Source organism: Colletotrichum aenigma (assembly GCF_013390185.1).
Source record: "Colletotrichum aenigma strain Cg56 chromosome Unknown KSG_Cg56_contig01, whole genome shotgun sequence".
Lineage (NCBI taxonomy): Eukaryota > Fungi > Ascomycota > Sordariomycetes > Glomerellales > Glomerellaceae > Colletotrichum > Colletotrichum aenigma.
In genome coordinates this window covers 4,371,779-4,398,982 of record NW_023500907.1, presented here as the reverse complement: position 1 = coordinate 4,398,982, position 27,204 = coordinate 4,371,779, and the positions used below count along the sequence as shown (strand labels likewise).

General features: G+C 42.3%; 8 protein-coding genes across 8 annotated transcripts; 3 read left to right on the top strand and 5 right to left on the bottom strand.

Moving 5' to 3' along the window:
• Window positions 1–9,506: 9,506 nt before the first annotated feature.
• CGCA056_v001148 (putative dihydrolipoyllysine-residue succinyltransferase component of 2-oxoglutarate dehydrogenase complex) lies at window positions 9,507–10,968 on the bottom strand (the record flags this gene model as incomplete). The annotated part of the gene is made up of 4 exons (XM_037316409.1): window positions 9,507–9,803; window positions 9,867–10,259; window positions 10,334–10,671; window positions 10,794–10,968. 4 exons carry the CDS (start codon window positions 10,966–10,968, stop codon window positions 9,507–9,509), a joined length of 1,203 nt encoding a protein of 400 aa, XP_037185769.1.
• A 677-nt stretch (window positions 10,969–11,645) lies between these two features.
• On the bottom strand, window positions 11,646–12,350 carry bob1 (putative prefoldin subunit 5; the record flags this gene model as incomplete). The annotated part of the gene is made up of 5 exons (XM_037316408.1): window positions 11,646–11,683; window positions 11,744–11,861; window positions 11,927–12,036; window positions 12,106–12,267; window positions 12,326–12,350. The coding sequence occupies 5 exons, from the start codon at window positions 12,348–12,350 to the stop codon at window positions 11,646–11,648; spliced, it is 453 nt and encodes a 150-aa protein (XP_037185762.1).
• A 399-nt stretch (window positions 12,351–12,749) lies between these two features.
• Window positions 12,750–15,079, bottom strand: proS (Proline--tRNA ligase; the record flags this gene model as incomplete). Its single annotated transcript, XM_037316407.1, has 8 exons — window positions 12,750–14,116; window positions 14,182–14,311; window positions 14,362–14,444; window positions 14,496–14,586; window positions 14,649–14,699; window positions 14,744–14,837; window positions 14,904–14,937; window positions 15,049–15,079. The coding sequence occupies 8 exons, from the start codon at window positions 15,077–15,079 to the stop codon at window positions 12,750–12,752; spliced, it is 1,881 nt and encodes a 626-aa protein (XP_037185763.1).
• Window positions 15,080–15,726: 647 nt separating this feature from the next.
• NOC1 (Ribosome biogenesis protein NOC1) lies at window positions 15,727–18,963 on the top strand (the record flags this gene model as incomplete). Its single annotated transcript, XM_037316406.1, has 4 exons — window positions 15,727–16,371; window positions 16,429–17,531; window positions 17,599–18,109; window positions 18,166–18,963. The coding sequence occupies 4 exons, from the start codon at window positions 15,727–15,729 to the stop codon at window positions 18,961–18,963; spliced, it is 3,057 nt and encodes a 1,018-aa protein (XP_037185760.1).
• A 123-nt stretch (window positions 18,964–19,086) lies between these two features.
• On the bottom strand, window positions 19,087–19,735 carry CGCA056_v001144 (uncharacterized protein; the record flags this gene model as incomplete). Its single annotated transcript, XM_037316405.1, has 3 exons — window positions 19,087–19,374; window positions 19,436–19,638; window positions 19,729–19,735. 3 exons carry the CDS (start codon window positions 19,733–19,735, stop codon window positions 19,087–19,089), a joined length of 498 nt encoding a protein of 165 aa, XP_037185761.1.
• Window positions 19,736–20,619: 884 nt separating this feature from the next.
• Window positions 20,620–21,631, top strand: CGCA056_v001143 (UPF0644 protein; the record flags this gene model as incomplete). Its single annotated transcript, XM_037316404.1, has 3 exons — window positions 20,620–20,761; window positions 20,822–21,540; window positions 21,602–21,631. The coding sequence occupies 3 exons, from the start codon at window positions 20,620–20,622 to the stop codon at window positions 21,629–21,631; spliced, it is 891 nt and encodes a 296-aa protein (XP_037185766.1).
• A 1,029-nt stretch (window positions 21,632–22,660) lies between these two features.
• Window positions 22,661–23,550, top strand: MET14 (Adenylyl-sulfate kinase; the record flags this gene model as incomplete). The annotated part of the gene is made up of 3 exons (XM_037316403.1): window positions 22,661–22,668; window positions 22,848–23,100; window positions 23,179–23,550. 3 exons carry the CDS (start codon window positions 22,661–22,663, stop codon window positions 23,548–23,550), a joined length of 633 nt encoding a protein of 210 aa, XP_037185767.1.
• A 197-nt stretch (window positions 23,551–23,747) lies between these two features.
• vma5 (V-type proton ATPase subunit C) lies at window positions 23,748–25,199 on the bottom strand (the record flags this gene model as incomplete). Its single annotated transcript, XM_037316402.1, has 5 exons — window positions 23,748–23,954; window positions 24,018–24,510; window positions 24,582–24,673; window positions 24,738–24,832; window positions 24,905–25,199. The coding sequence occupies 5 exons, from the start codon at window positions 25,197–25,199 to the stop codon at window positions 23,748–23,750; spliced, it is 1,182 nt and encodes a 393-aa protein (XP_037185764.1).
• Between the last annotated feature and the right edge of the window lie 2,005 nt (window positions 25,200–27,204).

Genomic DNA, 27,204 nt, shown 5'->3' with positions numbered 1-27,204 from the left:
AAAGGGATATTTAATTTTATAAAATATATTATTAATAAGTTTAACTTTTATTTTAATAAGAGAAATAAACTTATGCTTTTTATAAATTTTAAATATTTTAAAATTTTAGATATTTTATAAGTTTTAATTATATTAATAAGTTCAAATTTATTATTATATTTAAATTTATATAACTTCTATATAAATTCTTCAATAAAATATATATCTTTAAAAACTTTTTTATAAAATTAAATAGATGATAAACAAATAAAACAAAAAAACTTCTTCCTAAAATATAATTTTCTTTTTAAACGGTTAGTAGTTTAGTAGAATAATAAACCTTCATATAAACTATATCTTCTAAAAGTTTTAATTTAAAAGAATTAATATAATAAAAACTATAAAGTAATTATTTATATTAATTATAATATTTCTAACAAAATAACTAAATACAAAGATAAAAAAAGAAATTGAAAAATTATTCATAATATATATAATATATTAGAATTAATAAGTTTTATTTTAAAAAGATTATAGTAGGTCTTAGTAAAAAAACCTATAAATATTTAAAAAGGAACAAGTTTTTGAATAAAATATATTTTTATAAAATATAATTCTTTTTTTAAAAAACTTTATTTTAATAATTAATTAGAATAGCTTTTTAAAGAGTAATAATCTCTAAAAAAGAAAATCTTTAATTATAAAAGAAAAATAATAAGTTTATATTTAACTCTATATTTGTATTATTAATAGTAATTAGAAAAGAAATCTTCTTTTAAAAATACTAAAATTTAGCTTTATATTTCTTATAAATAAGAGAAACATTTTTATATTTTAATAAAAAGAATTTCTTTAAATCTAATTTTATTTTTTAAGAAGAATAAACAAAACTTAACAATATTATTAGAAAAATAAAAAATGTTATTATTAATATTAAATTGAATAAATTAAATAATTAGTTTATAAAAACAATTAATATACATGATCATAAACTTTTAAATAAATTAAATCTCTTAAAAGCTAATTACTTTAAATAGAGAAAAGCTTTTTAGTAAACTTAATAGTAATAATACTTTTATGAAGTAAAAATATAATTAGATAACAAGGCATAGTTTATAAAGATTCTAGTTTATAGTAAATTTTTTTTTTAAGTAATATCTTTTGAAATAAACTAATGTTTAGAGGTATTAATAAAAATATTATTATTAAAGCTTTTAATAAGTTTTTTTTTTTTTTTTTATAAAAAGAAAGTTTATAAAATAGTTTTTAATAATTTTTAGATTTCAGAAAACTATAAATAATTAGTAACATTTCTATAAAATAATGACTTAAATAGTTATGTTTTCTATAATCCTTTTTAAATTTAATCACATTCTACTAAATAGCTTTCTAGGTATATAAGAAAGTTTGGTATTATTTTTAAAAAATAATCTTTTGTAAGTATTACTAACAATAACTTATTACTAAAGGTTTTAAAAAACTATTTTAAATATACTTAAGAAATAATATAAAAAATGTATAAGAATATATATATATATAATGTTTTTTTAAAAAAAGTATAAACCTTTATAAAATATATTTTAGATATTACATAAAAAGGAAAAATAGAAATAAATAGAATATTTATTTATAAAGAATAAACCAAAATATGAAAAGAAAAAAGATCTTTTATATATTTCTAAAGAAAAATTCCTCTTTATTTACTTTTTGAATACTTAACTACTTTTATTTATAAATATAATTAAATAAATAAACATAATTTATATATTAATAAAACTAATTAAATATTCTTTAAATTCTAAGAAGTCTATTAAGGTTTTTTTAATTATATTATAAAAGGTAATTTTCTAAATTACTTTTTTTATTTAAAATAGTTTTCGTTTTATATACATAATTAGTACTGATATAATGTTTTTAGTTTATAAACGTTTTTATATATATATAAAATATCTTTAGCTATTTTTATAGCTAAATAGATATATAATAGTTTATTTTATAATATATTTTCTATTTTATATATTTTCTTTCATAAGTTTTACTAAGACAATAAGTTATATAATTAATATAAACTTTATGAACTTATAATTTAAGGATAGTTAGGGGGGTAAATTCCTCTTAAGTAATATTGTAAAAGCGTGTATAATAGAGGTAATATTATTAAGAGTAGGGGTAGTATTTAATATAGTAAAAGGGGGAAACTTTTCGTTTTGTTGATTATTATAATAGAATTCCTCGTATTCAATAATAACCATTTATAACCAGTATAAATAGTTATTACTAATATAAAAGAAATAATACTAATAATAATAGTGAATAGTAGGTAGTAGTAATAAGTAGTAGTTAAATAGATAAAACTGTTGAATTGCTTGCTTCCTCAAAATCTGTTCTAAGCGGAAAAATCCATCGTATATATAATACATTTTTTCCTCGCAAACCTTTACTTAGTTAAGTAATTACTTAATTAGGTAATTACTACGATAGCTAATTAACTGTAAAAACCTTATTATAAAGTTAATTATTACGGCTTTATTTTATCCGATTCGGGTATTCTAGATCCGTAGTATTATTATAGTTATAGTTTATTAGTTTGTTACGGATTGTTAGTTTCCGTTGTTTTGGTTTCAAATCTTAACTTAATATTAACTTTAGTTAATAATAACTGTATTATTAACTTTTAGGGAATTGTTATTCCGTTAATATATACTTTTTATGGTAACTAACCTAATATACAGTTTTTATTCGTTTTAGCTAATCGTCGGAATTACTATAATAGGTAATTTATACGAGTGTGCTTTTTATTCTAATTTAGACTAAGTTATAGTTACTTTATTCTTTCTAGTTTTATTAATATGTAATTAATAGTTATAAGGATAATTGTTTAATTATTAGGTGTAGTTTTACTAGTTATACTAGTATTAGTAATCTTAGCTTTACATCTTTTTTATAGCGCTAGTAATATTGAGCTTTACTTAAATTCTCCTTTTAGGGGGTACTTAGTTAGGTCTTGGTAGTTTTTAGACTACGATTAGCTAAAATGAATAAAAACTATATATTAGGTTAGTTACCATAAAAAGTATATATTAACGGGATAACAATTCCTTAAAAGTTAATATTAAGTTAAGATTTGAAACCAAAACAACGGAAACTAATAACCCGCAACAAATCTATAAACTATAACTATAATAATACTACGGATCTAGAATACCCAAATCGGATAAAATAAAGCCGTAATAATTAACTTTATAATAAGGTTTTTACAGTTCATTACCTATCATAGTAATTACCTAATTAAGTAATTACTTAACTAAGTAAAGGTTTGCGAGGAAAAAATGTATTATATATATGATGGATTTTTCCACTTAGAACAGATTTTGAGGAAGCAAGCAATTCAACAGTTTTATCTATTCAACTACTACTACCTATTTCTATTATTCACTATTATTATTAGTATTATTTCTTTTATATTAGTAATAACTATTTATACTGGTTATAAATGGTTATTATTGAATACGAGGAATTCTATTATAATAATCAACAAAACGAAAAGTTTCCCCCTTTTACTATATTAAATACTACCCCTACTCTTAATAACATTACCTCTATTATCCACGCTTTTATAATTTTAGATCCATAGTATCATTATAGTTATAGTTTGTTGGTTTATTATAAATTATTAGTTTACATTATTTTAGGGTCAAATCTTAAGTTAATATTAACTTTAGTTTATAATAACTATATTATTAATTTAAAAGAATTATTACTCTATTAATGTATAATTTTTATAGTAACTAACCTAATACATAGTTGGCATTTATTTTAGCTAGTTATAAAGATTATTATAACAAGTAATTCATATAATTATACTTTTTATTCTAATTAGATAAAGTTTTAGTTGTTTTAACGTAAATGATAAGCGAGCCGAACAGACAAGCGAGCCGAACACCCAACTGCAACCACATTATAAATATAATCATCAAATAACCACAAAAACTATAAATCAATTAAAACTACTCAGAAACCTCTTTATTAGACGTTTCTTCAACAAATTGACATGTTCGCGCATTATGACCGGTGTTCCCACACACCGCTGTTGGCCCGTCTCAGTCCTTGGCCGACGACCACTACTCTAACGCGTTTCCTCCTCGATCTGAGTTGTCGCCTCTCTCTGCGCCTGAATATCCTCTGCCTCAGCTACAGTAAGACTTCCTCCTTGTCTAAGACGTGTTTTCTTAGTCCTCCTACGTCGGCTAAGTAGGTTATTCTCTTCCTGAAGTATCTGGACCTCGGACCTCAATAAGGCAATCTTATGCATAAATCTACGCGCCCCCTTTGATAAATGCTCAACAGCCTCAATAATTGAAGTTGGTGAGCTATTTTGATGGCGTGAGATTTGATTCTTAATGAGTTCAGACTGAGAAGACGCCTCTATTAGGTTGTTTAGCGTCTGAGAAGTCTACGCAGGGGGTGTTATTAGGAGAGACCCTAGAGGCGTTAGAGTGTGTAACTTCACATTAAGCTTAGATAGCACACTCTCTGCACTTAAAGGCATAAGCCCAGCCCCTCTGAATCCTCCCTGAATGTTTTTTTCCGTAATTGCTTTTGTTAATGCTGTATAAAACGCAGGGAAGAAGTCCTCCTTTGTGATATAGGTATCACCCCGTCGCATCTTTTCCTCAATTTCTCAGCCGTAAGCCTTCTTCAGTGGCCCAAAACACCTAACATCCAAGGGCTGAAGTAATTAAGAGGAATAGGCCGGCATATAAAGTGTAATGATATCGTTTTCCTTGCAATATATCTCGAAGTCAGCCGCATAGTGACTTTCATGACTATTAACGATGAGGAGGCGATATCTGCCACTCGCACGCAGTTTTATATGCCGATCAAAGTGCTGGAGCTAATCTAAGCCTCTTTCGTTTGTTATCCATCCGTTTTCAGACGTTGCAATAACCCAGTTGCATGGTAGATTGGTTTCAGTATACCAGGTGGAGAGGTGATATTAGCCTGCAACGATGATATATAGCGGAACGCTGTAGCCTGACGAACTGATAGCCTGAATAACTGTAACCTATTCACGATTGCCAGGCTGCATCATTTTTGTGTTTGAACGCCTTTCAGCACTCATGACAACCATCCCAGATGCAATCTGGCCTATCATAAACCCAGTCTCATCAAAGTTATAGATATCAGAGTCCATAATGCTGTATTTTGCGATTATATTCGCCATAAGATGAAACCATATGTTTATTACGTCTAGATCTTCGCATTAGGCCCTCTTATAGTCGTACTTGCGAAAAAAGTGCATCCAGAGCTATAGTTGTCGCTTAATGAAGTTCGAAGCCCAGCGCTTCCCAACTGGGGGCGCGTCGCAGTCGGCAAGCAGTCGATTAGCTATATCTTCAACACCACTAATCCGAGGAGGAAACAATTGGGAATCCAGGTCGAGAATATACTCAACAAGCTTTTCTTCTTTGAGCGTAGTTAATTTCCGCAAGTTAGGCGTAGTGTCGCGTCGTGATGATCTTCCCTTCAATCGATCGTATAACGTTATAACTAGGACGGAGTAGATCCAGACAGCCTCTCAGATACTGAGACTTAGTGTGTTTTTGATAGCTTGGACTGCTAGGACCACTTAAGCTTCTTTTTGTGTTGATGCCATTGTTATTGTGGGATTGACGTGTGGTAGAAGTAAGAAGATGCTGTGGTTGCAGTTGGGTGTTCAGCTCGCTTGTCTGTTCAGCTCGCTTATCATTTATGTTATTCTTTTTAGTTATATTAATATATAATTAATAGTTATCAAGTTAATTATTTAGTTATTAGGTATAGTTTTACTAGTTATACTAATATTAGTAATATTAGCTCTATATCTTTTTATAGCGCTAGTTATACTTAGTTTTAAATTCTCCTTTAGGTGGTATTTAGTTAGGACTTAGTATTTTTAGAGAAAGTTTATATAAAAAAGCATTACTCCTTAGAATAGCTAGAGATATATATAACTTCTATTTTCAATCTATTAATAATATTTATTACTTTAATTATAATATAAAGAAAATACTTTTTAAAAATATTTATAAAAGTTCTATTTGATATTATTATAATAAAACGCTTTTAATTAAAGTTAAAATACTCAATAAAGCTAAAAGCTTTATCTAATATATAGATACTATTCTATATAGTAATATTTTAAGCTATTTTTAAATTAAATAAATTTTAGTATAAATTTAATATTTTTATATTCTTTACATAATATGGATATTACATAAGATTTATTATAAGTTATAAAGTAAGAAAAGAAAAGAATAAATATAAACCTCTATATATAATAGAGTTTATATAATTCTAGCTGTAAGAACCTCTTCTAATAAAAATAAATCTAATTATTTTTATTACTTAAGCTTTAAAAATAAAAAAGAATATTTTTATTTTATTTCAACTATTTCTAAGTTATTATTATAGTAACTTATAGTAAAATAACTTACTATAAGTTTTAAATAAATAAACAAATAAATAATAAAAAGGATTAATTAAATTTATATTAGTAGTATAGTTAATCTATATAAGTATTTTAATTCACTCTATACTTTTTTTCTCTACATTTTAAACCTAATAATAGCATTTCAACTTATACTTAATCTTAATAAAATAAATAAATAAATCTTAATATAACTAGTTATTAATATTTAGTTTAACTTATCTTTAGCTACATAGAAGAAAGTAAGTAAGTATATAGTAGTTAAGTAGTAAAACGTACTAGTAAGAGCGTTATTTATAATATTATAAAAATATTATTTATAATATAACTAAAGCTTAATAATAGCTTAAACTTATACTTAAAGGTATAAACTTAATATTATAACTTTTTATATAGCTAAAAAGGTTCTTATAGCTATAATATAAAAATTTAACTATTTAAATAAAACCTTAAGCTAATTTCTTATATCTTCTTATTTATATAATAATTATAATATCTTTCCCTTATTATACCTATATATAAGCTAAATGAAGCTACTCTAAATAACTTAATTTATAAAACTAAAGTAAATAAAATTAAAAACTCTAAATATAGTAAGTTTCTCTATACTGCTAAAAAGACTTTATTTAAATTTATTTAGAAATATTTGTTTAAAATGGTTAATAAATATAATCTACTAAAGTTATATAGTTTTAAGATTAATGTAGAGATAGTTAAAGCTAATAATAATAATCTTAATACTTATGAATATTTTATAAACTTCTTTAAAATAGCTAAAGTAGCTTGAAAAGTTAGTAAGTTAGAAAAAGTAAATATAGTAAAAGTATAGCTAATAGTAATAAAACTTTATGTTAAGACTATATAGTAAAATAAAAGATATTATTTATAGTATAAACGTTTAAATAGTAGAGAAGCCTTTAAAGATAAATACAGATTAAATATAATATAAGAGATAAAGGAAATTAATAGAGATAGAGGTAGCTAGAAAAAGTAGTTAAAGCTTAATATAATAGTTAAAGTTAGAGGAGTATAGACGTAAAGATAATATATAAGTTCAAATTATAGCTATATAACTTAAAAGTTATTAACATAGAGTGAGGAGACTAATCTAACTTTAGCAGTTAATATTAATTAAATTTCATAATATAAAGCTAGCAGCCCTTAATTAAATATATATAAACTTTAATTCTTTTTATTATTATACTAAATATTCTTTTTTTAAGTTTTTTTTGAGTTTTATATGCTTTAAGTTGATTTTTAATTTTAAATGTTTAAGTTATTACTTTTAATTTTGTTTAAAAAAGAAGTTCAAAACATATTAGTTAAATCTCTCTTAATATAACATTATTTAAACTGCTTCTTTTTTTAAGTTTATTTTTATTTTAGTTTAACTAAATAATATGGAATGATAATAAAGAGAATTCTCTATAATAATTTATTTAGCTTGCTTTTTATATAAATTATTAATTTTATAATAAAATAAAAAAGAGAACTTGTTAATTATATTAGCAGTTTGGTTAACCTATAAAAGTAGGTATTGCAGTTCACTCTATACTTTTTTTTCCCTATATTTTAAACCTAATAGTAGCACTTTAACTTATGCTTAATCTAAACTTATTAATTATATTAAGTGCTTTATTTTTAATAGAAACACCTCTTAAAAATACTTAAATATTTATATATTACTTATTTAGCTACTTATAAGAGATATAAAAGTAAATTAATAAATATAAACTTAACTAATCAATACTTTATTGATTTTATTTATTTTTCTACTATTTTAAACCATATAGTCTTTTTAAAAGAAATAAACTATTAAAAATAAGTTAAATAATATTATAGTTATAATATTATACTTTATATAGTTTTAAATAATGTGAAGAATAAAATAAAAAGTAATAAATAAAATAAAAAAGTAAAACTAATTAAAACTAAAAAAGTTTAAAGATATTTACTTCTATTTAATCTTTAAGAAATAGATTTTAATAAAACTTTATTATAAATTAAATTTAAAAAGTTAAAAAACCATTTTAAAAGCTAATTACTAAACTTATTTAAAAGAATAAGAAAAGTATAAAAATAAGTATGCTTTTTACTTATTTACTTAGTTTTTTATTTTAAACTAGTTAAATCTCTATTTATTTATATAAGTTATCTATTTTTATAATAACGTTTAATACTTATAAAAATATTAATTTAATCTCTTATTTTTTAGTTAAAATTATTAGAAATTTTAAGAACTTTACTTCTTCTTAATATTTTTTATAAAAATAAAAACATATTTTATTTCATTCCTTAAAATCTTTTTATTTTAAATTAGTTAAGTATAAGATTCTATAATAAATATTTAGATTAACATAATATTTAAAAGTAATTAATAGATTTTAAGAAATTAGTTTACAAAATAATAGTATTTAAAATCACTTTATATATAAACTAAGTTAATAGAAATTAATATTGAAATACATAAATAAGTATTTATTAATTAGCTTTATTAGTATATTAAATATAGTAAATATATAGTCATTTTACTAAAATTCTTAACTTAAGTTTTAAAGTAGTTTTATAAAACATATGACTTTTCTCCATTCTATTTCTAAGTGGTTTAATATATAAATACTATTTATAACATACAAATATATATAATTATACTAAAAACGCCTTTTTTATTTATATAAAAAAATATAAAAAAAATATAAAATAGAATATAAGATATAACATAGAATATAAAATATAATATATATATTTATATTATATTTAAAAATACATATCTAGTAATATATAAAAAATAGTATAAATACTTATATCATATTTAGTAATATATTTTTATATTATATTTCATTTTATATTTCTTTTATAATTTCTGCTCCTAAGCGTCCCTAGATCATAAACTCGCGAGGTCTATGCTAGTTATATACCCCGCTCCCTCCGTAGGGCTCACTAAGGGGGCCGCGCAAGAGCGTATAGCGGGATAATTCGCTATAAAAAGAATGAACTTAATAATCAATATATATAGTATATAGATTGAGAATTTCTTTAAAGCTACAACTAATGCTATTTACAAGAGCATACGCCGAGGGTCTTCAATATACTCCTTCACCTTTACAAGGAATTGAACAGCTTCCCTTCCATCCAGAAGCCGGTGGTCGTAGGTCAAAGCTAGATACATCATGGGGCGAACCTCAATCTTCCCATTGACCGCAACAGGGCGTTCCTTCACGGCATGGAGACCCAGCACGGCGGTCTGAGGAAGATTGATGATCGGGGTTCCCATGAGAGAGCCAAACACCCCACCATTGCTGATAGTAAAGGTGCCACCAGCCATATCTTCGATGGTGAGCTTGTTGTCTCGAGCCTATTTCGCAGCAAGTTAGCCCACCATCCCGTTTCTGAAAGACCCAAACAGACCAAACTGTACCTTCTTGCCCATGTCAGCGATCGCCTTCTCGATGCCCAGCATGTCAAGTGACTCAGTGTTGCGGACAACCGGAGTGACGAGGCCCTTTTCCGTGGCCACAGCGACACTAATGTCAACATAGTCACGATATACGATAGTGTCGCCTCCGTTGGGTCCCTCGATGGACGCGTTCACAGCAGGGATATCGCGCATGGCCAAGACACACGCGCGTGAGAAGGCGCTCATGAAGCCCAGCTTCACGCCAGTTTTCTTGAGCACATCGTCACGATAAAGCTTTCGAAACTCGATGAGAGACGACATATCGACCTCGTTGAATGTGGTCAGCGATGCCGCAGTGTTTTGCGACTGCTTGAGACGCTCGGCGATGCGAAGGCGCATGCGGTTCATTTTCACCTACGCCAAATCAGTCATACTACCTCACGACAGTCATCTCCGGACGAGGAGGGGGCAGTCGGAGCATAACGTACGCGGCGCTCCTCACGACTACCAAGGCTTGGACCAGTGCTCGAAGCAGTTTCTTTCGAGGGACTGGGCACGGGCTTTGAAGTCTCCTTGGCCTCCTTCGCTGGAGAAGCAGCTGGCTTGCTTTCAGGCTGAGGTTCATCCTTAGGCTCAGGCTTCGACTCTGACTTGGAAGGCCCGGGTTGAGATTCGGGCTCGGCGGCAGGCTTGTCTGATGTGGTCTTCCCTTCGCTAGGGTCCTTGCTGCTGCTGCTAGGCTTTTCGCCGCCAAGCTCCAACTTGACGATATCTTGACCGACAGTAACGGTATCCTCCTCGTTGACCAAGAATTCCCTGATGACGCCTGCTTCCGGGGCATTAACAGCGACATCAATCTACATGTGAATGAGTCAACATCGTCTCCAGGGAAACTGTAGTTGTCGCAACAAAAGGACGTCAGGCCTTCCGGTCAAGGCTGGAACAAACAACTTGCCTTGTCGGTTTCAATGGTCGCGATCTCTTCGTCTTGCTCGACAAAATCGCCAATCTGCTTGGACCACTGCTTCAGCGTTCCCTCGGATATGGACTCAGCCATCTGTGGCACTTGGACGATCTTGTCTGCATAGTTGCGGACGTGCTGCATCATCTGCGGCATCTGCATTGGTAACGCCCGCGCGGGATACCGACGAAGCGGCACCAGGCGCGCAGTGGTTCTCAGGCTTCTCGAAAGCATCGTGCAGGATTGGCGGCCGAAGGGAGAAAGAGAGTACGGACGAGGAGAAAAGCAAAAGAACTTGGAACGAGAAAAACCTGCTACGAGATTACCACAAGCGCGGCGTTTTCGAATATTGCTAGAAGCTCTCTCCCAGGTGGTAGTGACAGGAGAATCCTGGTAGCAGCAACTGCAGCAGCAGAGCAGAGCGTCCAGTGACCGTAGCGTTCGCCAGAAGCTAACAGGCTACATACTGGCAAAAGGGCAAGACATCCTGGTCACTCTACAGTGTGAATAAAGGCACGGAACAGTCTTTGACACGGTGCCTTCCCAATCAGCCGCTTCTCGGCGAATACTTAGCCTTCTTCCGGGTGTCCCGTCATTGTAAACCGAGGAAGTAGTGTCAATTTGCAACATCATCAATTACCGGAAATAGCCGCTGTCAACGTCACTGTTGATAGTACTTAACTGTGTAGCAAGCCTACATCTGCCACACTGACTGTTGCTCTATGCGTCTTTGTGAGATATCGAAACCTAATCTCAACTGACAAGCTGAGCTGTTGCCATCATTTTCTCGTTTTGATCACTTATTTGATCAATCCCGTTCTTCTCTTTCGCCCTCCCTCCTACGCTGCCTGACTCTGAACTACCTTTTGTCTCAGAACTATTTGGCTGGTGTGAGTACCTAGTGCATGTCCTCCCTGACGAGTTAGAGAATACTTACCATCCTCAACACTTCGGACATTTGATGTTTTACGCTGGACAATGATTTCCAGATCCTGTATGTTGCTCTGTAGCTGTTGGACCTTGGCATCGTAGAAGCGTTCGGCCGACTCGATATCCTTCAGTTTTCGTAGTGTTAGCAGGCTTGGCTGCGCCTTCGCAGCGTGTCAGGAAATGCACCAACCTTCTCCACATAGAACCCTGTGCCAACGTCGACAATTACGTGCTTGGGGTCGGACAGCTCACCGCGCACGTAAAGCGAGTTTGTGAGGGGAACAAGTACCGACCTCTCAGCTGGAGATGTTATCAGCATTCATGGCCTCTGAAACTGAGGGAACTGGGTGAGAGAGAGAAATCGCTAACCCTCTTCGGAACCAGGACGAGCTTTAACACAACGTAGGCACTCTCTGAACTTAGCCTGAGCGCTGTGCAGCTGGGCAAACGATGAGGTCAAGTGCTCCAACTCCTCCTCCAACTGTTTTTTGACCTGGCTTAGTTGCTGCACGTCCAGTGTCTCGAGGTTGACTTTCGTATTAAATCAGTGAAAGACCTTTGACGTGGCATACATACACCTATGACTCACTCGTCTCAGAACCTTGGGCGGCCATGTCGGATAAGCTTGACTATTGCCGTGATATTGGGGGTAGAATCAAAGTCAGCCTTGCCAGCGTTGCGGCAGACAGGAACAGGGAATGAATGGAGTGGAAGTGACGGTTGATTTCGACTCTATCCGCCTGGCGAGAGCTCAAAGTCTGAGATACGTACTCGGTGTTATGCTGGTTAGTAAGGCCGACCACCAGGTCACGTGATATTTGGCGATGAGCGAAAGCACCGCCGCCAGCCAGGCCTCTGGAAACCCTTTTCCATTTTGGCCAGATATAGCGTTAAAAAGACGGCCAGACTGCATCCACTGTGTAGGAGATGACTTGATTACTGTATAGCCGACTGTTACAACACCCTGTTTGTGGGACGTGCTCGCCAGACTCACTCGACATGCGTCGTTGCTGTTACAGCTTCTCCAACAACTCTGTTACCCGTCGACGGACCCCTGACAGCGGCACCGTTTCTCTGACGCCCAGTCTCCTACACTGCACTTCGCAGCCCTCATTCTGCTTCCACGCTTTACCGAGGACCACCACGACGGGGTATCCCACCAAATCTGCATCCTTGAGCTTCCATGACAATGATAAGGCGCGGTCATCCAATACTGCCTCTGGTTCCAACATTCCGGTTCTGGGCATCGTTAGTTCATCGTAGACATTTCCAGCCTCCTCGGCTAAGTCTGTTGATGATATCACAACGACCTCGTAGGGAGCGACAACCCTCGGCCACTGTAGCCCCCTTTCGTCTGCCAAATGCTCAACCATCGCACCGATAAGACGAGACACTCCAATCCCGTGACACCCCATCTGCATCGGAACCGTCTTTTCGGTAGCCAAGGGTTGACTTGTCCCGTTTGCGGCCGCTGTGCCCATCGGCACGGAAACCGTCGCCGCGAGAGGCTGCGAGTATCTCGTCCCTAGATGGAACGTGTGCCCGACTTCCAGGGCCTTCTGTACTCTCAGAATGCCGCTCTCGCAGCTTGGACACCTGTCCCCTGCACGAACCGTCAGGAGATTCAGGCCCTGACCGCTCCGGTCCTCCATGATCGTGATAGCATCCAACTTTGACTTTGCCGTCTCCCATCGTGATAAAGGCCACAACTTTGCCTCTTGAAGTAGCAACTCCTCAGCCTGTGCCGCCAGTCTGAAGTCGATCAGGTTTACTAGCCTCGGCGACTTTGCGGCGGCTTGCCCAGTTGTATGCTGACATTCGACAGCACGGGGCCAGAGACGCAGGGCGTCATCGACGCTTGCGTCCAAGCCGGGAATAATGGATTTCACGGCAGGTATGCTTACGTCAACGTCTTTTGTTTCCTCCATTTTCGTCTCCCCTGAAATTTGTGCCGGGTACCATACATTGACCAGGGTCGAGCGGTCCTTGCTGATCCCTCGCCATACTCTCACAGCGGACACTTTGGTGTTTTCGACCGTGGGGTGACCTTTCAGCTTCGTAACGTCCTTGCGAGTCTCTGCCACCTCGGTATTAGCAGCATAATCGCAAGAACCACAAATAATGACTGTGTCCTCCCCAACAAGGGCCGGCAGATGGTATTCGTGGCTGAGATCGCCTCCCATATCGCCAGAGCTGGCCTTGGCCACCATCACTGGCAGCTTCAAGGCTTCAAAGACACCCTTATAAGCAGCTTGGACTTTGTGATACGTCTCCAACGCCGCTTCAGATGAGACGTCAAAAGTATACAGGTCCTTCATGGTAAACTCGCGGGATCTAAGAAGGCCATGCCGTGGCCGCAACTCATCACGAAACTTGCGAGCTTTGGATACTCTGTTAGTCTCTGCAGTTTCGCGGCACATCAGGCCTGCAGGTAGACCAACTCACTGATCTGATATAGGCGAAGGGGCAACTCCTTGTAAGACCTGACAGTCTTCGCTACTAGGGAAGTGATTTCTTCCTCATGTGTGGGTGACAGCATATACTGGGCCCCTTTGCGATCCTCGAATGCGAAAAGCTGTAGGGTTTTCAGTTATGTCGTCACCAGCAAGCCCTGCGAAAACGGACCTCTGATTCTAGCTGGGCTAGGCGACCACTTCTGTGCCAGAGCTCCTTGGATGTTATGGTTGATAGAGACACTCTGGAGGCCCCTGAGTACTAAGATCAACACTATGCCACTTTCGAGACTCTGGAGGCTTTACCCAAATTTTGCATGTAATGATCGATCAGACCCTCGAGTTTCATTTGGACACGCCTGCCGAGGGGCAGGAGGTGGAAAACTCCCAAGTGAGACTGTCAAAGCATATTAGGAAGCACTCAGATGAAGGCATTCGAATGGCGTTGGCCGAACCTACCTGCCTGAGAAACCCTGCACGAACGAGCTTGTCGTGAGCACCTGTTCCCGGCTTAGTCAGTCGCCTGCAGGTGGAAGCAGCAAGGCATTGTTTACCTTCATCTTTCCCAGCAGTAATACCTCCAGTAGGGGTCCATATTGCGGAAAGTCGATGCCGAGCAGGCTCGCTATGATAGTGTCGAAAACATGGCTTGAGAATGTTAGTATCTGCCCTTCCTGAACATGAGTAATCCTGCATCTTGCGTGCGATTCTTACCCGAGACCCTGGCCAAGATTGTAGGTGAAGTCTGCTGTAACATAGCGTGCGGGTTTTTGACGGAGGCGTCAGTCTTCGGGCAAAGGTGAACATCGTTCCGACAGAACGTGAGCTTTCTAGCAGCTGGCGTCCCACGACTACCAACCCAGCTTATGCAGAGTTATGTCTGTGGGCATTGAGGGGTAGCTTGTATCAGTTGGTGACGAATGAACCAACGAGTCTCTAGTTTTGGCGCTGCAGTTGCCTGGCTAAAGCAAATGGCATTACCAGAGCAGGCGATCGGATAACAGCGAGTGCGGCAGGCGAAATGGCGTTCAAGTCGCGCAAAGCGGGTTTGCAAGCGACCCCTGGATGAACGTGGGTAACAACTCGACCAAACAGAAACTTGAGGGCATCCACCAGTGTCATAGACGTAAAGAATATACGAATTAGCCCAAGTAGGTGGCCATTGAGCAAAAGATGTAGTGAAGCGTCGGGTCATGAGCCACAGCTCGCAGTCGAGAAATGGTCCTAGCCCATCTAATAATCTTTTCAGGGATTGGGAAAAACGATCACGAGCCGCATCTGCCCTCTACCAGCCGACCTGCAGGGGCGTGAACACGTCTTTCCCATGCACAGACTACCTTAGTGCGGTTAGTGTGGAGATAGAATTCACAAGCAACCCCACTTCCGTACCTAGCTAGTGGAATTTTTTTTTTGCCCTCCAGACCTGCTGCAGAGGCTGGATTTTCCCGGCGCAAAACTTCCTCATTCTGTTCACACTTGGGAGAATCGAGTTGCGCCAGAGCTCTATTTTCGTCAACCTACAAGACGATCTTCAGCCATGGCGAAGCCTAAACGTCATTCCGCTAGCAGCATTTCACAGCAGACGCGATTGAACGAGCAGTCGCTCACAGCGCTTACAGCCAAGATCGATAAGAATTTGGGAACGAAGCCAAAAGATGGCAGCAACACCACTAACAAGAAGCGCAAACACGCCTCAGATTGGCCCTCCGCGAGTCCTCGACAACGAAAGAAACTTTCTCCGGGAAGCCAGGAACCTCGAAGGGCAGTGTCCACCAATTCGAAGACCAGCAAGAGCGATTCCCTATCTCGCGAAGCCCTGCTAGAGGAGATTCGAGCTTTGGGCGGCGACGAGGAGGACCTTCAGTTGATTGGCGATGTGGATTCAGACCAAGAAGATACCAACGGGGCCGAGGATTATAGCATTGCTGTCGACAGCAAGCTTCAGGGCGAGTTGGCTGCCTTTGCTGCTCAGCTGGGACTCCAGCAATATCATGAACAAGAGACCATCGGCGGATCTGACGAAGGCGGTGGCAGCGACGACGACGTCGAATCCGTCAGTGAATCTGAAAATGGTGGCGAGGACTCTAAGGCAGAGACCACTGGCTCCGAAGCAGATAATCATCAGGAAGAGACCTTCGAAGAGCATCGCAAGGAGGCAAACAATGTGTCCAAGAAGCAGTTCGTGAGCAAAATCCTTGTCATCGCCGTACCGTGATTGTACTGACCCGTCTGCTCGCAGAAATTCGAGCCTCGTGCGGACTGGCACGGCGCTGCGTTAGGCAAGCTTCCAGAGCCCATAACAACAGAGCTGGATGGGTACCTCGGTGCCATCAATGCGCTCAAGAACCATGCTCTTGCTCTTCTAGAAGCTGATGCATCCGTCTACGGCAAGAGTGTCTTGGCGTCCTCCTCCCACAAGTTCCTTTCTACAATCATGTCGTCTGGTACCTTGTCTGACAAGGTATCAGCGCTCACGCTGGCAATACAAGAATCTCCCTTGCACAACGTTAAAGCGTTTGAGTCCCTTCTTGGCCTTGCCTCCAAACGAAGTCGCGCTCAGGCAATTGGAGCCTTGGGTGCTTTGGTCGATCTCCTAGGTCCCGGTCTTATCTTACCTCCAAGCAGAAGACTGCGAACTTTCCAGTCGCAACCTGGGTTGTTGGGCACATTACAGAAGTCTGCAGCCAGCTCGTGGAGCTCAGGACAGCCTTTACCTGGACGTCTTACCGAGCCACACCTTATCCAATACGCTTACGAGGACTGGCTCAAGTCCTCTTACTTCAAAGTCATTCAGCTGCTAGAGGTGTGGTGCAACGACGAAATCGAGTACTCCCGAACCCGTTCCCTCGACTTTGTGTATGGACTGCTCAAGGATAAGCCTGAGCAAGAAACAAACCTATTGAGGCTGCTGGTCAACAAGCTCGGCGACAAAGACCGGAAGATTGCCTCAAGAGTCTCATACCTGTTGCTTCAGCTCCAGAACACTCACCCTGGCATGAGACAGATCATTATCAACGCTGTCGAGCAGGAGGTTTTGCGGCGCCCTGGCCAGACCTTCAGAGCCAAGTATCACGCGGTGAACACTCTCAACCAGACCATCCTCAGCAGTCGCGAGGTTGGTACAGCAGAGGCCCTTCTCCGCATCTACTTCGATATTTTCGTGACCCTTCTGAACAGTTCTGTTTTGGGCAGAGCGCTCGGGGATGAGGAGAAGGAGAGGTCTGCCCCAGCCGGTACAGAAGGAGCCGCAGCAGCAGAGCGTCAGACAGCCGATAAGCTGGTCACTGCGGTTTTGACAGGTATTAACCGCGCAGTCCCCTTCGTGGCAGCCCAGAATCCCATGTATGTGCTCCTCAATTGCTTCATCTCCTTCCCTGACTCGACAAGGAACTTACTCGTCCTGCTCTAGTCTGGAAACGCAAGTGGATACGCTCTTCCGTATTGCACATTCCACGAATTTCAACACCAGCATCCAGGCACTCATTCTCATCCAGCAGCTTTCAGTCACGAGGCATCTAGCCTCGGACAGGTTCTACAGGACCTTGTACGAATCTTTGCTGGACCCCCGTCTGGCGATATCTTCGAAGCAGGCCCTCTATCTAAATTTGCTATTAAGGTCGTTGAAGGCTGATGTCGATACGCGCCGTATCAAGGCTTTCGCAAAGAGAATGCTCCAAATTTTGAACTTGCACCAAGCTGCGTTCGCTTGCGGACTCCTATATGTCGTGTTTCAGCTACGGGTCCAGTTTCCTGAACTTAGGGCTCTTCTTGAGGAGCCCGAAGATAACGATGCCGAAAGAACAGTTGCTGAATTCACGGAGCAAAGCAAGAACGAGCCCGCTTCTCGGGGATCAACATATGATGGCCGAAAGAGGAATCCAGAACACAGCAATGCTCAAAACAGCTGTCTGTGGGAAATTGTGAGCACTATCGTCTCGTCATCTTGATTACAGGTCGCTTATGCTGTTATATCTAGGTCCCCTCTTTAACCCACTTTCATCCGTCCGTGTCAACGCTGGCCGCCAGTTTGTTTTCTGATGAGAAGCAAATGGCTAAACCGGATCTGGAGAGTCATAGTCTGATCAGATTTCTCGACAAGTTCGTCTATCGCAACCCCAAGGTCGCTGAGACGAGCAGGGGCGCATCCATTATGCAGCCAGTCCGCAATCCAGACCCAGGTAGCATTTGGCTTGCCAAAAGGGCCGGTGCAGCTGCTGGAGCATCGATCAACTCGCCGAGCTTCTGGAATAGGAAAGCTGAAAATGTTGCCGTGGAGGACATTTTCTTCCACGAGTACTTCAAGCAGGCTGGCAAGAAAACCGAGACGGGGAAGAAGGCGGCTACGGTTTCAGCCGTCGCGTCTGGTGACGAGGAGGACGAGGGCGAGCAAGAGGACGAGATTTGGAAGGCCCTTACAGCTACGCATCCTGATGGACCCATCGACAGCGATGAATCCGACCTTGACATGGACGGTTTTGACGACAGCGACGGTTTCTCTGACGGCGGAGTTGTGTTTTCCGATGGCTCCGACATTAACGGCTCGGACGGAGATGTTGAAGACGACACACTTGGTTTGGAGGACGACGGGGGTGAGGAGATGGATAACAGTGATGACGAGGGAATTGTTGGGTCTCCTGCACCTCCGACTGAGGAGCCAGTGGAGGGTGAGAAGCCGAAGAAGGGTGGCCGATCGTCGAGGAGGAAACTCAAGGACTTGCCCATGTTTGCTTCGGCAGAGGACTACGCCGATCTTTTGGCTCAAGATGATGATTAGGCTGGGAGAGTGGACTTGCCAACGCCATTAGAGGAAGGGATCAACGGTGAATTAGGATTCGGTATTCTAGCGAGGCTTCCCATGCCTTGTGTCCGGACCATTACTCTGTGCTATTTTGCCACATCATGTGTCAAACCATTCCAGTGGGTCATTCTTGGTGAAGATGGCGCGATAGGTCTTGTCACCGTCAGAATGCTCCTTTTCCTCTGTGTGGATGCTGTGTAGCTTAGCCGGCTCGTCGCCTCCAGGCACATCAAAGGCTCTGAAGTGGATGTATGCAGGTCCTGAGTCGGACATGACTGGGATACGAATCTTGCCGAAGAGGTGAACGCCGTAGGCTGAGACAGCGACTCTGACAGCGACGAGGTCCTTTGAGCTGAAACCAGCCAGTTGGTCGTCGTCCAGCTCCTCCTATTTTCGAGCATGTGAGCCAGGATGGACTTAAGATTCATCTACCACCAACGGTACTTACAACAGCCTGGAAATACTCGCGTTCGTGCTCTGGTAGGGGGTTGGGCATCAGTTGGTGAACTTGTAGATCCCTTCCGACAAAGGCAGGGTTCTTACTCTGATATTCGCGGCGGGTATGCAGGAGCTCCTTCTTGAGCTCGTGCTCGATGTCCTTGAAGACTTTGATTGACTCCTCTTTAGGCTCATGGACGGGGCCCAAGTCTACTGTTTCAGCCGTAGCCTTGATGCGACGGCAGTATTACGGGTCAGGGAAGATGAACGAGAACAACACTCCATCGAGTATTACATCAGAACGTACCATGTTAGGGGATGTGATGAATCTCCTCGAGATGATTGCACAAAAAGTGGCGGATAAGTCAAAAGTTGCAATGTTCCTGCTTTGATGGATCGATTAGGAGGGGTAGCAATGGAGGTAAAGTTTGTGATGTTTAATGTCGTCTCAGCAGCCAATTTATATGCCATCTGATCTCCCAGGGGAATCTGCACCTGAGGGGACCAAAGCGTCCGTCATCCACTGAGCAGCGATGTGATGGGACGGACGAAGCGGGAGCGCAGACCGGATGGGCGTTTGTATGCAGAGGGTCCCATTATTTCCGTGCCCCGACCGCAACTTGTATAGTTTCAGACGCTCTTAGGACATATGGGGGAGGGGTTGATGTCATTGGCATGGGTGACTACTTGCTCAGTTCTTGAACCCAGGCATGGCAGAGGCGGGATACACAGGACAAGGGAACACCACCAGCAGTTGACGTAATCAAGCCAGTGGCTGTGAAAACTGATCATCAACATGATTGGACGCCCGCATTGGGAAGCACGACTATCACTGTTCACACCTATACTTGGCAACGTTTCGCGAACGAGACGTTCCAGGCAGTACGAAGTGGGAATTGCTACCCGTGCGACAGTCAGTCTGGATATTGAGGTGGAAAATATGGGGCTTGACCACGTATGATTGGTTTCATCAAGCAAGGCACCTAGTCTTATATTACCTTATTCTTCCACATCCTCTATTGCATAGGAAGCTTCCGCGAGGCAAGGTGCCTCGGTTGTCTTACCCCAGTTTCCCTGCGCTGCCTTAATTTGACCCTGCAACAACAATTGCCTTTCGAATAAGACACTTTTGCCCTCCTACCATATCCCTCCTGCCGACGACGCACGCCCTTGACGTACAGATTGGTCGCATATATGACAGCGACGCCGTTCGCTCCGCTGAGGCGGATGATAGCGCTGCCTGCAAGCCGTGCAGGAAGAAGCATCCCGAACGCGCTGTTCTCCCCGGCAGCTTGTCGTATACTTCTTCGACGATACCACCCTGGTGTCGGCGCACGTGAGTGTTTGCGCGAGGTCTCAATGCCTGGATGATTCAAGCTTACCCTGTTTCTCGCAGCTCCCATCGCGCCACCGGCATCACCTCCCTCCCGCCTTCGCAGGGCAATCGCATTCGGCGCATATGGACTGTTGTTTGCAAGTCTCGGCTTTATAGCCGCAGCTAGCCCACTTGCGCCCAGTCTGTTGGATGCGACAAAACACCGGTCCGACGAAGACAGCTTGCGTCTTTACGTTCCAGAAGACGCAGAGGCCAAGGCAGTGGATGATTATATCAATAACCACCCTCTTGCGGCAACGATGCGCAGGGACGCGGACATGGTTGAATCTCGGCCACATATGAGGCTGCCCGATGGGTTAAGACGTCATAATCTTACTGGCGGTACGCTCCTTGGCCCCGGGCGCATCACGGTGCCTCCGATATGCTGGACCAGGAACGGTGGAAAAGCACTTGTCTCTATATCTCATCTTGGAACAGATATGTGCGGCCACCCTGGTATCGTGCACGGAGGTCTTCTGGCGACCATGCTTGACGAAGGTCTAGCACGCTGCTGTTTTGGGGCACTTCCACATAATGTGGGCGTCACCGCAAAGCTCGAAATCAACTACAGAAGGCCGGTTCACGCCGGGACATACGTGGTGCTAAGGGCGCAGACAGTGAGAGTTGAAGGGCGGAAGGCTTGGGTCGAGGGTCAACTGGAAACGTTGGTTGATGAAGGACAAGAGCCCGTTGTCTTGGCACAAGCAACAGCACTCTTTGTTTCACCTAGATTTGCATCGGTATGTTGTGTGCCGCCCCGTTGAACGACATCGGCCTTTCCCACGCTAACATTCTTCGCAGGTCATGGCCAAGCTCAACGCAACATCTTGAGTATGAACCATGGTGTTTTTTTTCTCCTTTTGTTTTTCCTTTAAAAAATCCTACTAATTGCCTCACGACTGGACCGTTTGGGCGACAAGGTCCGCACGCAAGAAGCCCTGGCAGCCTGGCTCAGAAAGGCGTATTGAGTACCAGTCTATCATGCGCCTAGAAAAATTCGCGAGGGGTGGGCTTCACTGATTGCGCAGCCCACCATTCCAGATGAATGGTGAATGACAGTTAGAGGTACCGGCCAGGCAAATATGAAAAGTGGCATATTCGTGTAGAAAAGTCCCCACTAACATTGCGCAAGAAGGAGGAGAGGGCCTATCCCTTCATACCTGGCGGGAGGGTCGAACGGCATCCGGTCCGGGTCGGCAGTCGGTCGATTGCGGTGCCGGGGCTCGGAGTTGCCTGTAGACCACAACCGGAGTGTGCTGCGTTGCGGAAATACGTACTTAGATGGCCTGCCAAGGTATTATCCACCTTTAGCCGATCTGACGCCATCGCTTCCGACTTTCTACACGATGAATTCTCTTTTTCCCTCTTTGGTTCCCCCCTCCCCCCCGTCACGCTGGCCCAATTAATAGTCCGTTGCACACCAAAGCTTCACCCGAGACCAGGTGCACTGCCCCTCCACCCCTCCAGAGCTGGTTACAAACTCCAGCTAAATTCCCACAACAAATGCTCATTGCCCTGAAAAGCCTTGAAAACTGTGTGAGCCGGTGCCGGCGTGCTCCACGTCAAATGGGCCGCGTTTTGTTGTGCAAGCGGGGGCGAGGGGATCAGAGCAGAAGACATTCCTTACCTTGGATGACTTGGACGGCACCTACACTAATATTGTACCTTAGTGAGCCGTCACTTACAGAGTAGCTTCCATGACTTGGGTATAAAACCCCTGACCTGCTGTCCCTTGGTCCGGGCTGAAACATTCTGCGCGCGTCTTGTAACTGTAAACTCTTTGGTCATCCTTCCACTCTCTTCCACCCCCCCGACCTCTACTGGACCACTGTCTATTGGTTCGTCGTACTGACTTCCACAATGGCTACGTGAGTACAAACTCCACGCTTGATTATTACCCCTCCTTGGAGTTTGCGCGCATCCTCTAAATACCTGGCCGGGCTCTTCCACTGTGTCGCCCTGGCCTTGGCTTCGTGACTTCCTCCATCCTCTTCACATCTATCCAGTGCGCAGCGCCTTGACTGATCGAAACGTGTTGATCTTGTAGGAACATTACATGGCACCCGTCGCTTTCCCGCCATGAGCGTAATCAGCTGCGTCGCCAGCGTGGCTTCACCATTTGGCTGACTGGCCTCTCTGCCTCGGGCAAGTCGACCGTGGCGACCGCTTTGGAGCAACATCTCCTGCACCTGGGCCTTGCTGCCTACCGTTTGGATGGCGACAACGTTCGTTTTGGCCTCAACAAAGATCTGGGATTTTCTGAGAAGGACCGGAACGAGAACATTCGTCGTATCGCAGAGGTACATTGCTCTCCCCTCTTTCTACGCACGCCACCAATTCAATGCCATGTTTTTTGCTTACCTGATGCTCTCCAATAGGTTGCTAAGCTGTTCGCTGACTCCTCGACAATCGCCATCACTTCCTTCATTTCTCCGTACCGAGCAGACCGTCAGGTTGCCCGCGAGCTGCACACCCAAGCGAGCCAAAGCGACGACGACGCTATCCCTTTCATCGAAATCTTCGTCGACGTCCCAATCGAGGTGGCAGAGCAACGTGATCCTAAGGGGCTTTACAAGAAGGCCAGAGCAGGCGAGATCAAGGACTTCACTGGCATCTCTGCGCCGTATGAAGAGCCTGAAAACCCCGAAATCCGCATCAGGACCGACAAGTCGAGCGTGGAGGAGTGCGTCGCGCAGATTGCCGAGTGGTTGATCAAGGAGGGCCTCATTTCATCCACCAAAGCAGCTTAAAGTCCACATTCTTGCCTGTGACGGCGTTGCGGTTTCTCATCTAGTTGCGTGACTACAGAAACCGTCAACTTGTGGCAGTCAGAGCTCTTATTCGGTCTTTGCCGCTTTCCCCACGTGCGTCGGATGTTTTGTGGATACATAGACGTATGGATATTAGAGCCCTCGTCGGTGCATTACTCCGTTTTCACTTGCTAAGCCTAAGGAAAGTCGAATTCGTAGTACACATACGCTGTGTACTCGTGACCCTCGCCTCCGCCCAATCCAGCTGCTGCCATCTCAGACGACAGGGTTGCATCGTCTTTAGTGATTTTTCCACGCTTATCACGCCCAAAAGCATTGCCTCCCAGGTAAGAATAGTTGGAATCGAGGGAAGTCTTGACCTTCTTAGCCAGCTTTGAGTTCGTCTGAATAGTAGGTTAGCACCGTGGACGCGGGTTGATTGCGAGAATCACTGCGCGATCACTTACCTTTACTAAGACGCTGACATAGTCGAGAGGAAGCCCGTACCGCAGAACTGCCTCGACAAAGACGCGAAGTGCTAGAACATGAAGCCATATCATGACGCTTTCACTCCAGCCCGTGCGTCCGATTCTCAAGGCTTCTCCCCACGTCTTCTTCTCTTCGCGGGCTACTCGATCAAGCTCGCGCTGTTCCTCCTCCTTGCCACCTTCGACGTATTTGTACTGGCGGGGTGTCCACTTCTGTTCGCGGCATTTTTGTAGGAACTCGGCGCTATGTTTCTTGAAGGACGTGGCAGAGTACAATGTGAACTCGTCATCCTGAGCTACTTGTGCAGCTGACCGTGGAACAACCATGGGTGCAAGCGTTTCGTAGCTTCTCAAGAAGTCCTTCTTGACATTGTTGGGCACAACTATCAGGTGTGTTTCGAGGTATTCCGAGTCTTGAATAAGGATTGCAGGGTCGACAATCGGCGTGAGCGACTTTGTCGCGAGGTTGCCACTAGCGTCAATTTTACCATCAACAATCTGCAACACTTTGATACTCGGGTAGTACTCAGGTAGTGAACATACGTTTGCTTGCGCTGTAGTGTGGTGAAGTTCGTCTTGACCGAGTTATACTGATTAAACTTGCTTTTGACATCGTTGTCGGTAGTGATAAGTTCCTAGTTTTCTCTTGTCAGTCATGCCTGGCAGTACACCTTTCGGAAGCTCTCAATCGTAGCATACCTTTTGCAGCGTATCGACAAGCTCGCTCAAGCTCTTGTCGGCACGGTATCGAACTTTATTCCACGAAAACGAGCCTACGTACTGATCGGTAGGCTCTTGGAAAAACAACATTGTCAGCGGTTTATGACGATGTCAAGGACGAGAATGGACGCGAGTGAAATGCATACTGTCGTTGACCATCTTCTGCTGCGCAATTTTGTCCTCATCGCCATCGAGAATCGACTTCAGTGAATCAGCAACCTTGGCAACGACGGCCTCGCAAGTAGATTCCAGCTTGGCTAGGTCGTCGGCCTGTTGGACCAAGGCATCCAATGTGCCGATCTTGAAGTCTGGAATGTTGAAAGGCCGGACGCTGCCATTCTCGGGCGAGATCGTTGCGCTCAAGGAAGCGATGGCATCTTCCTTGTCACTCGAGTCGAAGATGCCGAGGGGTAGAGAGACAAGGACGTATTTGGTAGACATGTTGATGATGATGGCTAGCAGTCCATGCGTGTCAGCAGGTGAGCGCGGTAAAGTACTGGCTAGGGAGCTGGAACGATGACGATGGCGGCAACGAGTCGGAGCGATCCAACGTGAGAGAGCTAGCTTGAGGTAACAAGAGGTCCTGGAGGGAAGGCTTAGGTAAGGAAGCTGACGGGCCTGAACACCGAGTCGCTTTGGATATTAGGGGAAAGACCTGACACGACGACAGGGGTGGTTGGCGGTAGCGATTGCGACGCTGATATGAATGTTGCAGCCCCCGAGATGTTGGTCAGTGTGGAGGAACGGGCTCAAATCTACCTTTGTAGGCACCCTCAAACATGCCACAGGTGTTCGTTTGGTGGCCTTGGAGGTTTGATGAGAAAAAGGATGTCTTGAGGTGCCGGGAAGAGAAAGGACAGCCAACGTCTGTCAACCTAAGGTTTAGGTCCAGTGAATGCCACCTCCCTCTGCTAGGAGCATCGCACAGCCGCGTCCAGGAGCGGGCTCTGTCCTTTTGGGGCGCTGAGCTCTGGGCAGCTAGCGGATTAATGCACCTCCCCCCTCAGGTGAGGTGCCTACGGATGGCAGCTGGGCTCTGTGTCACTCGCGATCAGCCATCAGAGTACTGGCCGTACTCCGCGTCTACCGCCTCCGCACCCTTAGGGCCACTCTTTGCATCACTTCTGTTTCTCGTTCCTCGACGGTCATTCCGAATGAAGTTTTGGTCTTGTCTCCTCTTGCTCGGTCATCGACGTCGCGCCCTCGCCGAACCACTCGCAAGCTGGTCTGCCAGTATCACTTCCCGTTACGCCATTCGCTGCGTTGCTGAGAGCCAAGCCTTCACGCTGTGATGCTGCCGGCGGCAGTGTCTACGCAGTACAGCGCATAGCGCTCACCATCCCACTTTGTCACGACTGGCCGACCCATGATGATGTTGCACTCGTGTTCTGCGGCCCAAATTCGAAGCAGTTGACTCGGAGAATCACCGTAAGAAATTACGGGCTATTGCGAGCGTCGAATGGGTCGCGATTCCCATAGCCTGCTCGAGACCCATCTCCACGCCACGAATCGACGGTCCATCGTACGTCCCTGTGTAACCAAATAGTATTAACACTACAACAAGTAATCGCGCCGCACTCACAACTACGGCACTGGCACCGGCCCCGACCTCGGCCTATTCGCGTTTGGGAATGAGAACCAGTCTACAACGTGGCATACGCTTACAGCAATGGCTACTATCGCAGGTTCGCATTTCCCCCGTCAACTGCTCGTCACTTGCTCGTCACTAGCCCCCCTGCTGACCATGACCTTTTGCAGCATCACTTCAGACGCTGAAACCGGCCGCCGCTATTTCGAACGAAGAGAAAAGCACTTCTGACCAACGTACTTCGCAACCACCTGTCTCAGCTTCTGCAAGCCACAGAGGTTCGTTGACCAGACTTGTTTCTCCATGCTACTGCTCTTCTGCGGCAGCCCTGCTTGTTGTCAACTCTGTATAGCTAGGCGGGCGGCTGACTCTCAGGCAACAGGCGAATCTCATGGTTTTGGGATTTTACAACACACGGGGCCTCCAGTGCAGGATGATATTCCCGGCCTGTACAGAGATGGTCGCGTTCGGAATCCAGTTCCAAGCAAGCTGAAGGGCAAGACCGATGCCAGGAAGGGAAACTTTGGTGTCATGCACATTGATCTTACCACTACGAATGAAATTCAAGAGCGGGATGCGGCGGCGAAAAGGACGAGTGAAGGCACCCAGCTTGCGGCGAAACTAGCCCAGACAGACAGATACGTTCCCATCAGGCGGAGCAAATTCGCTTATCGTCCAGGAGATCGAGATACTTCGACATACCCTCCAGCTCCTCGTCATCGAAACTCGCCCCTCACAGCCGCCGAGACCAAGGCCGAACAAGCTCGGTTGCTAACGCTTTTGCGTGGTCTTCATCCGGTTCTGGTGGTCGATCAACTGTGTAAAGCGCTGGCATTCTTCGGTGGCGTTCCCGGTGCA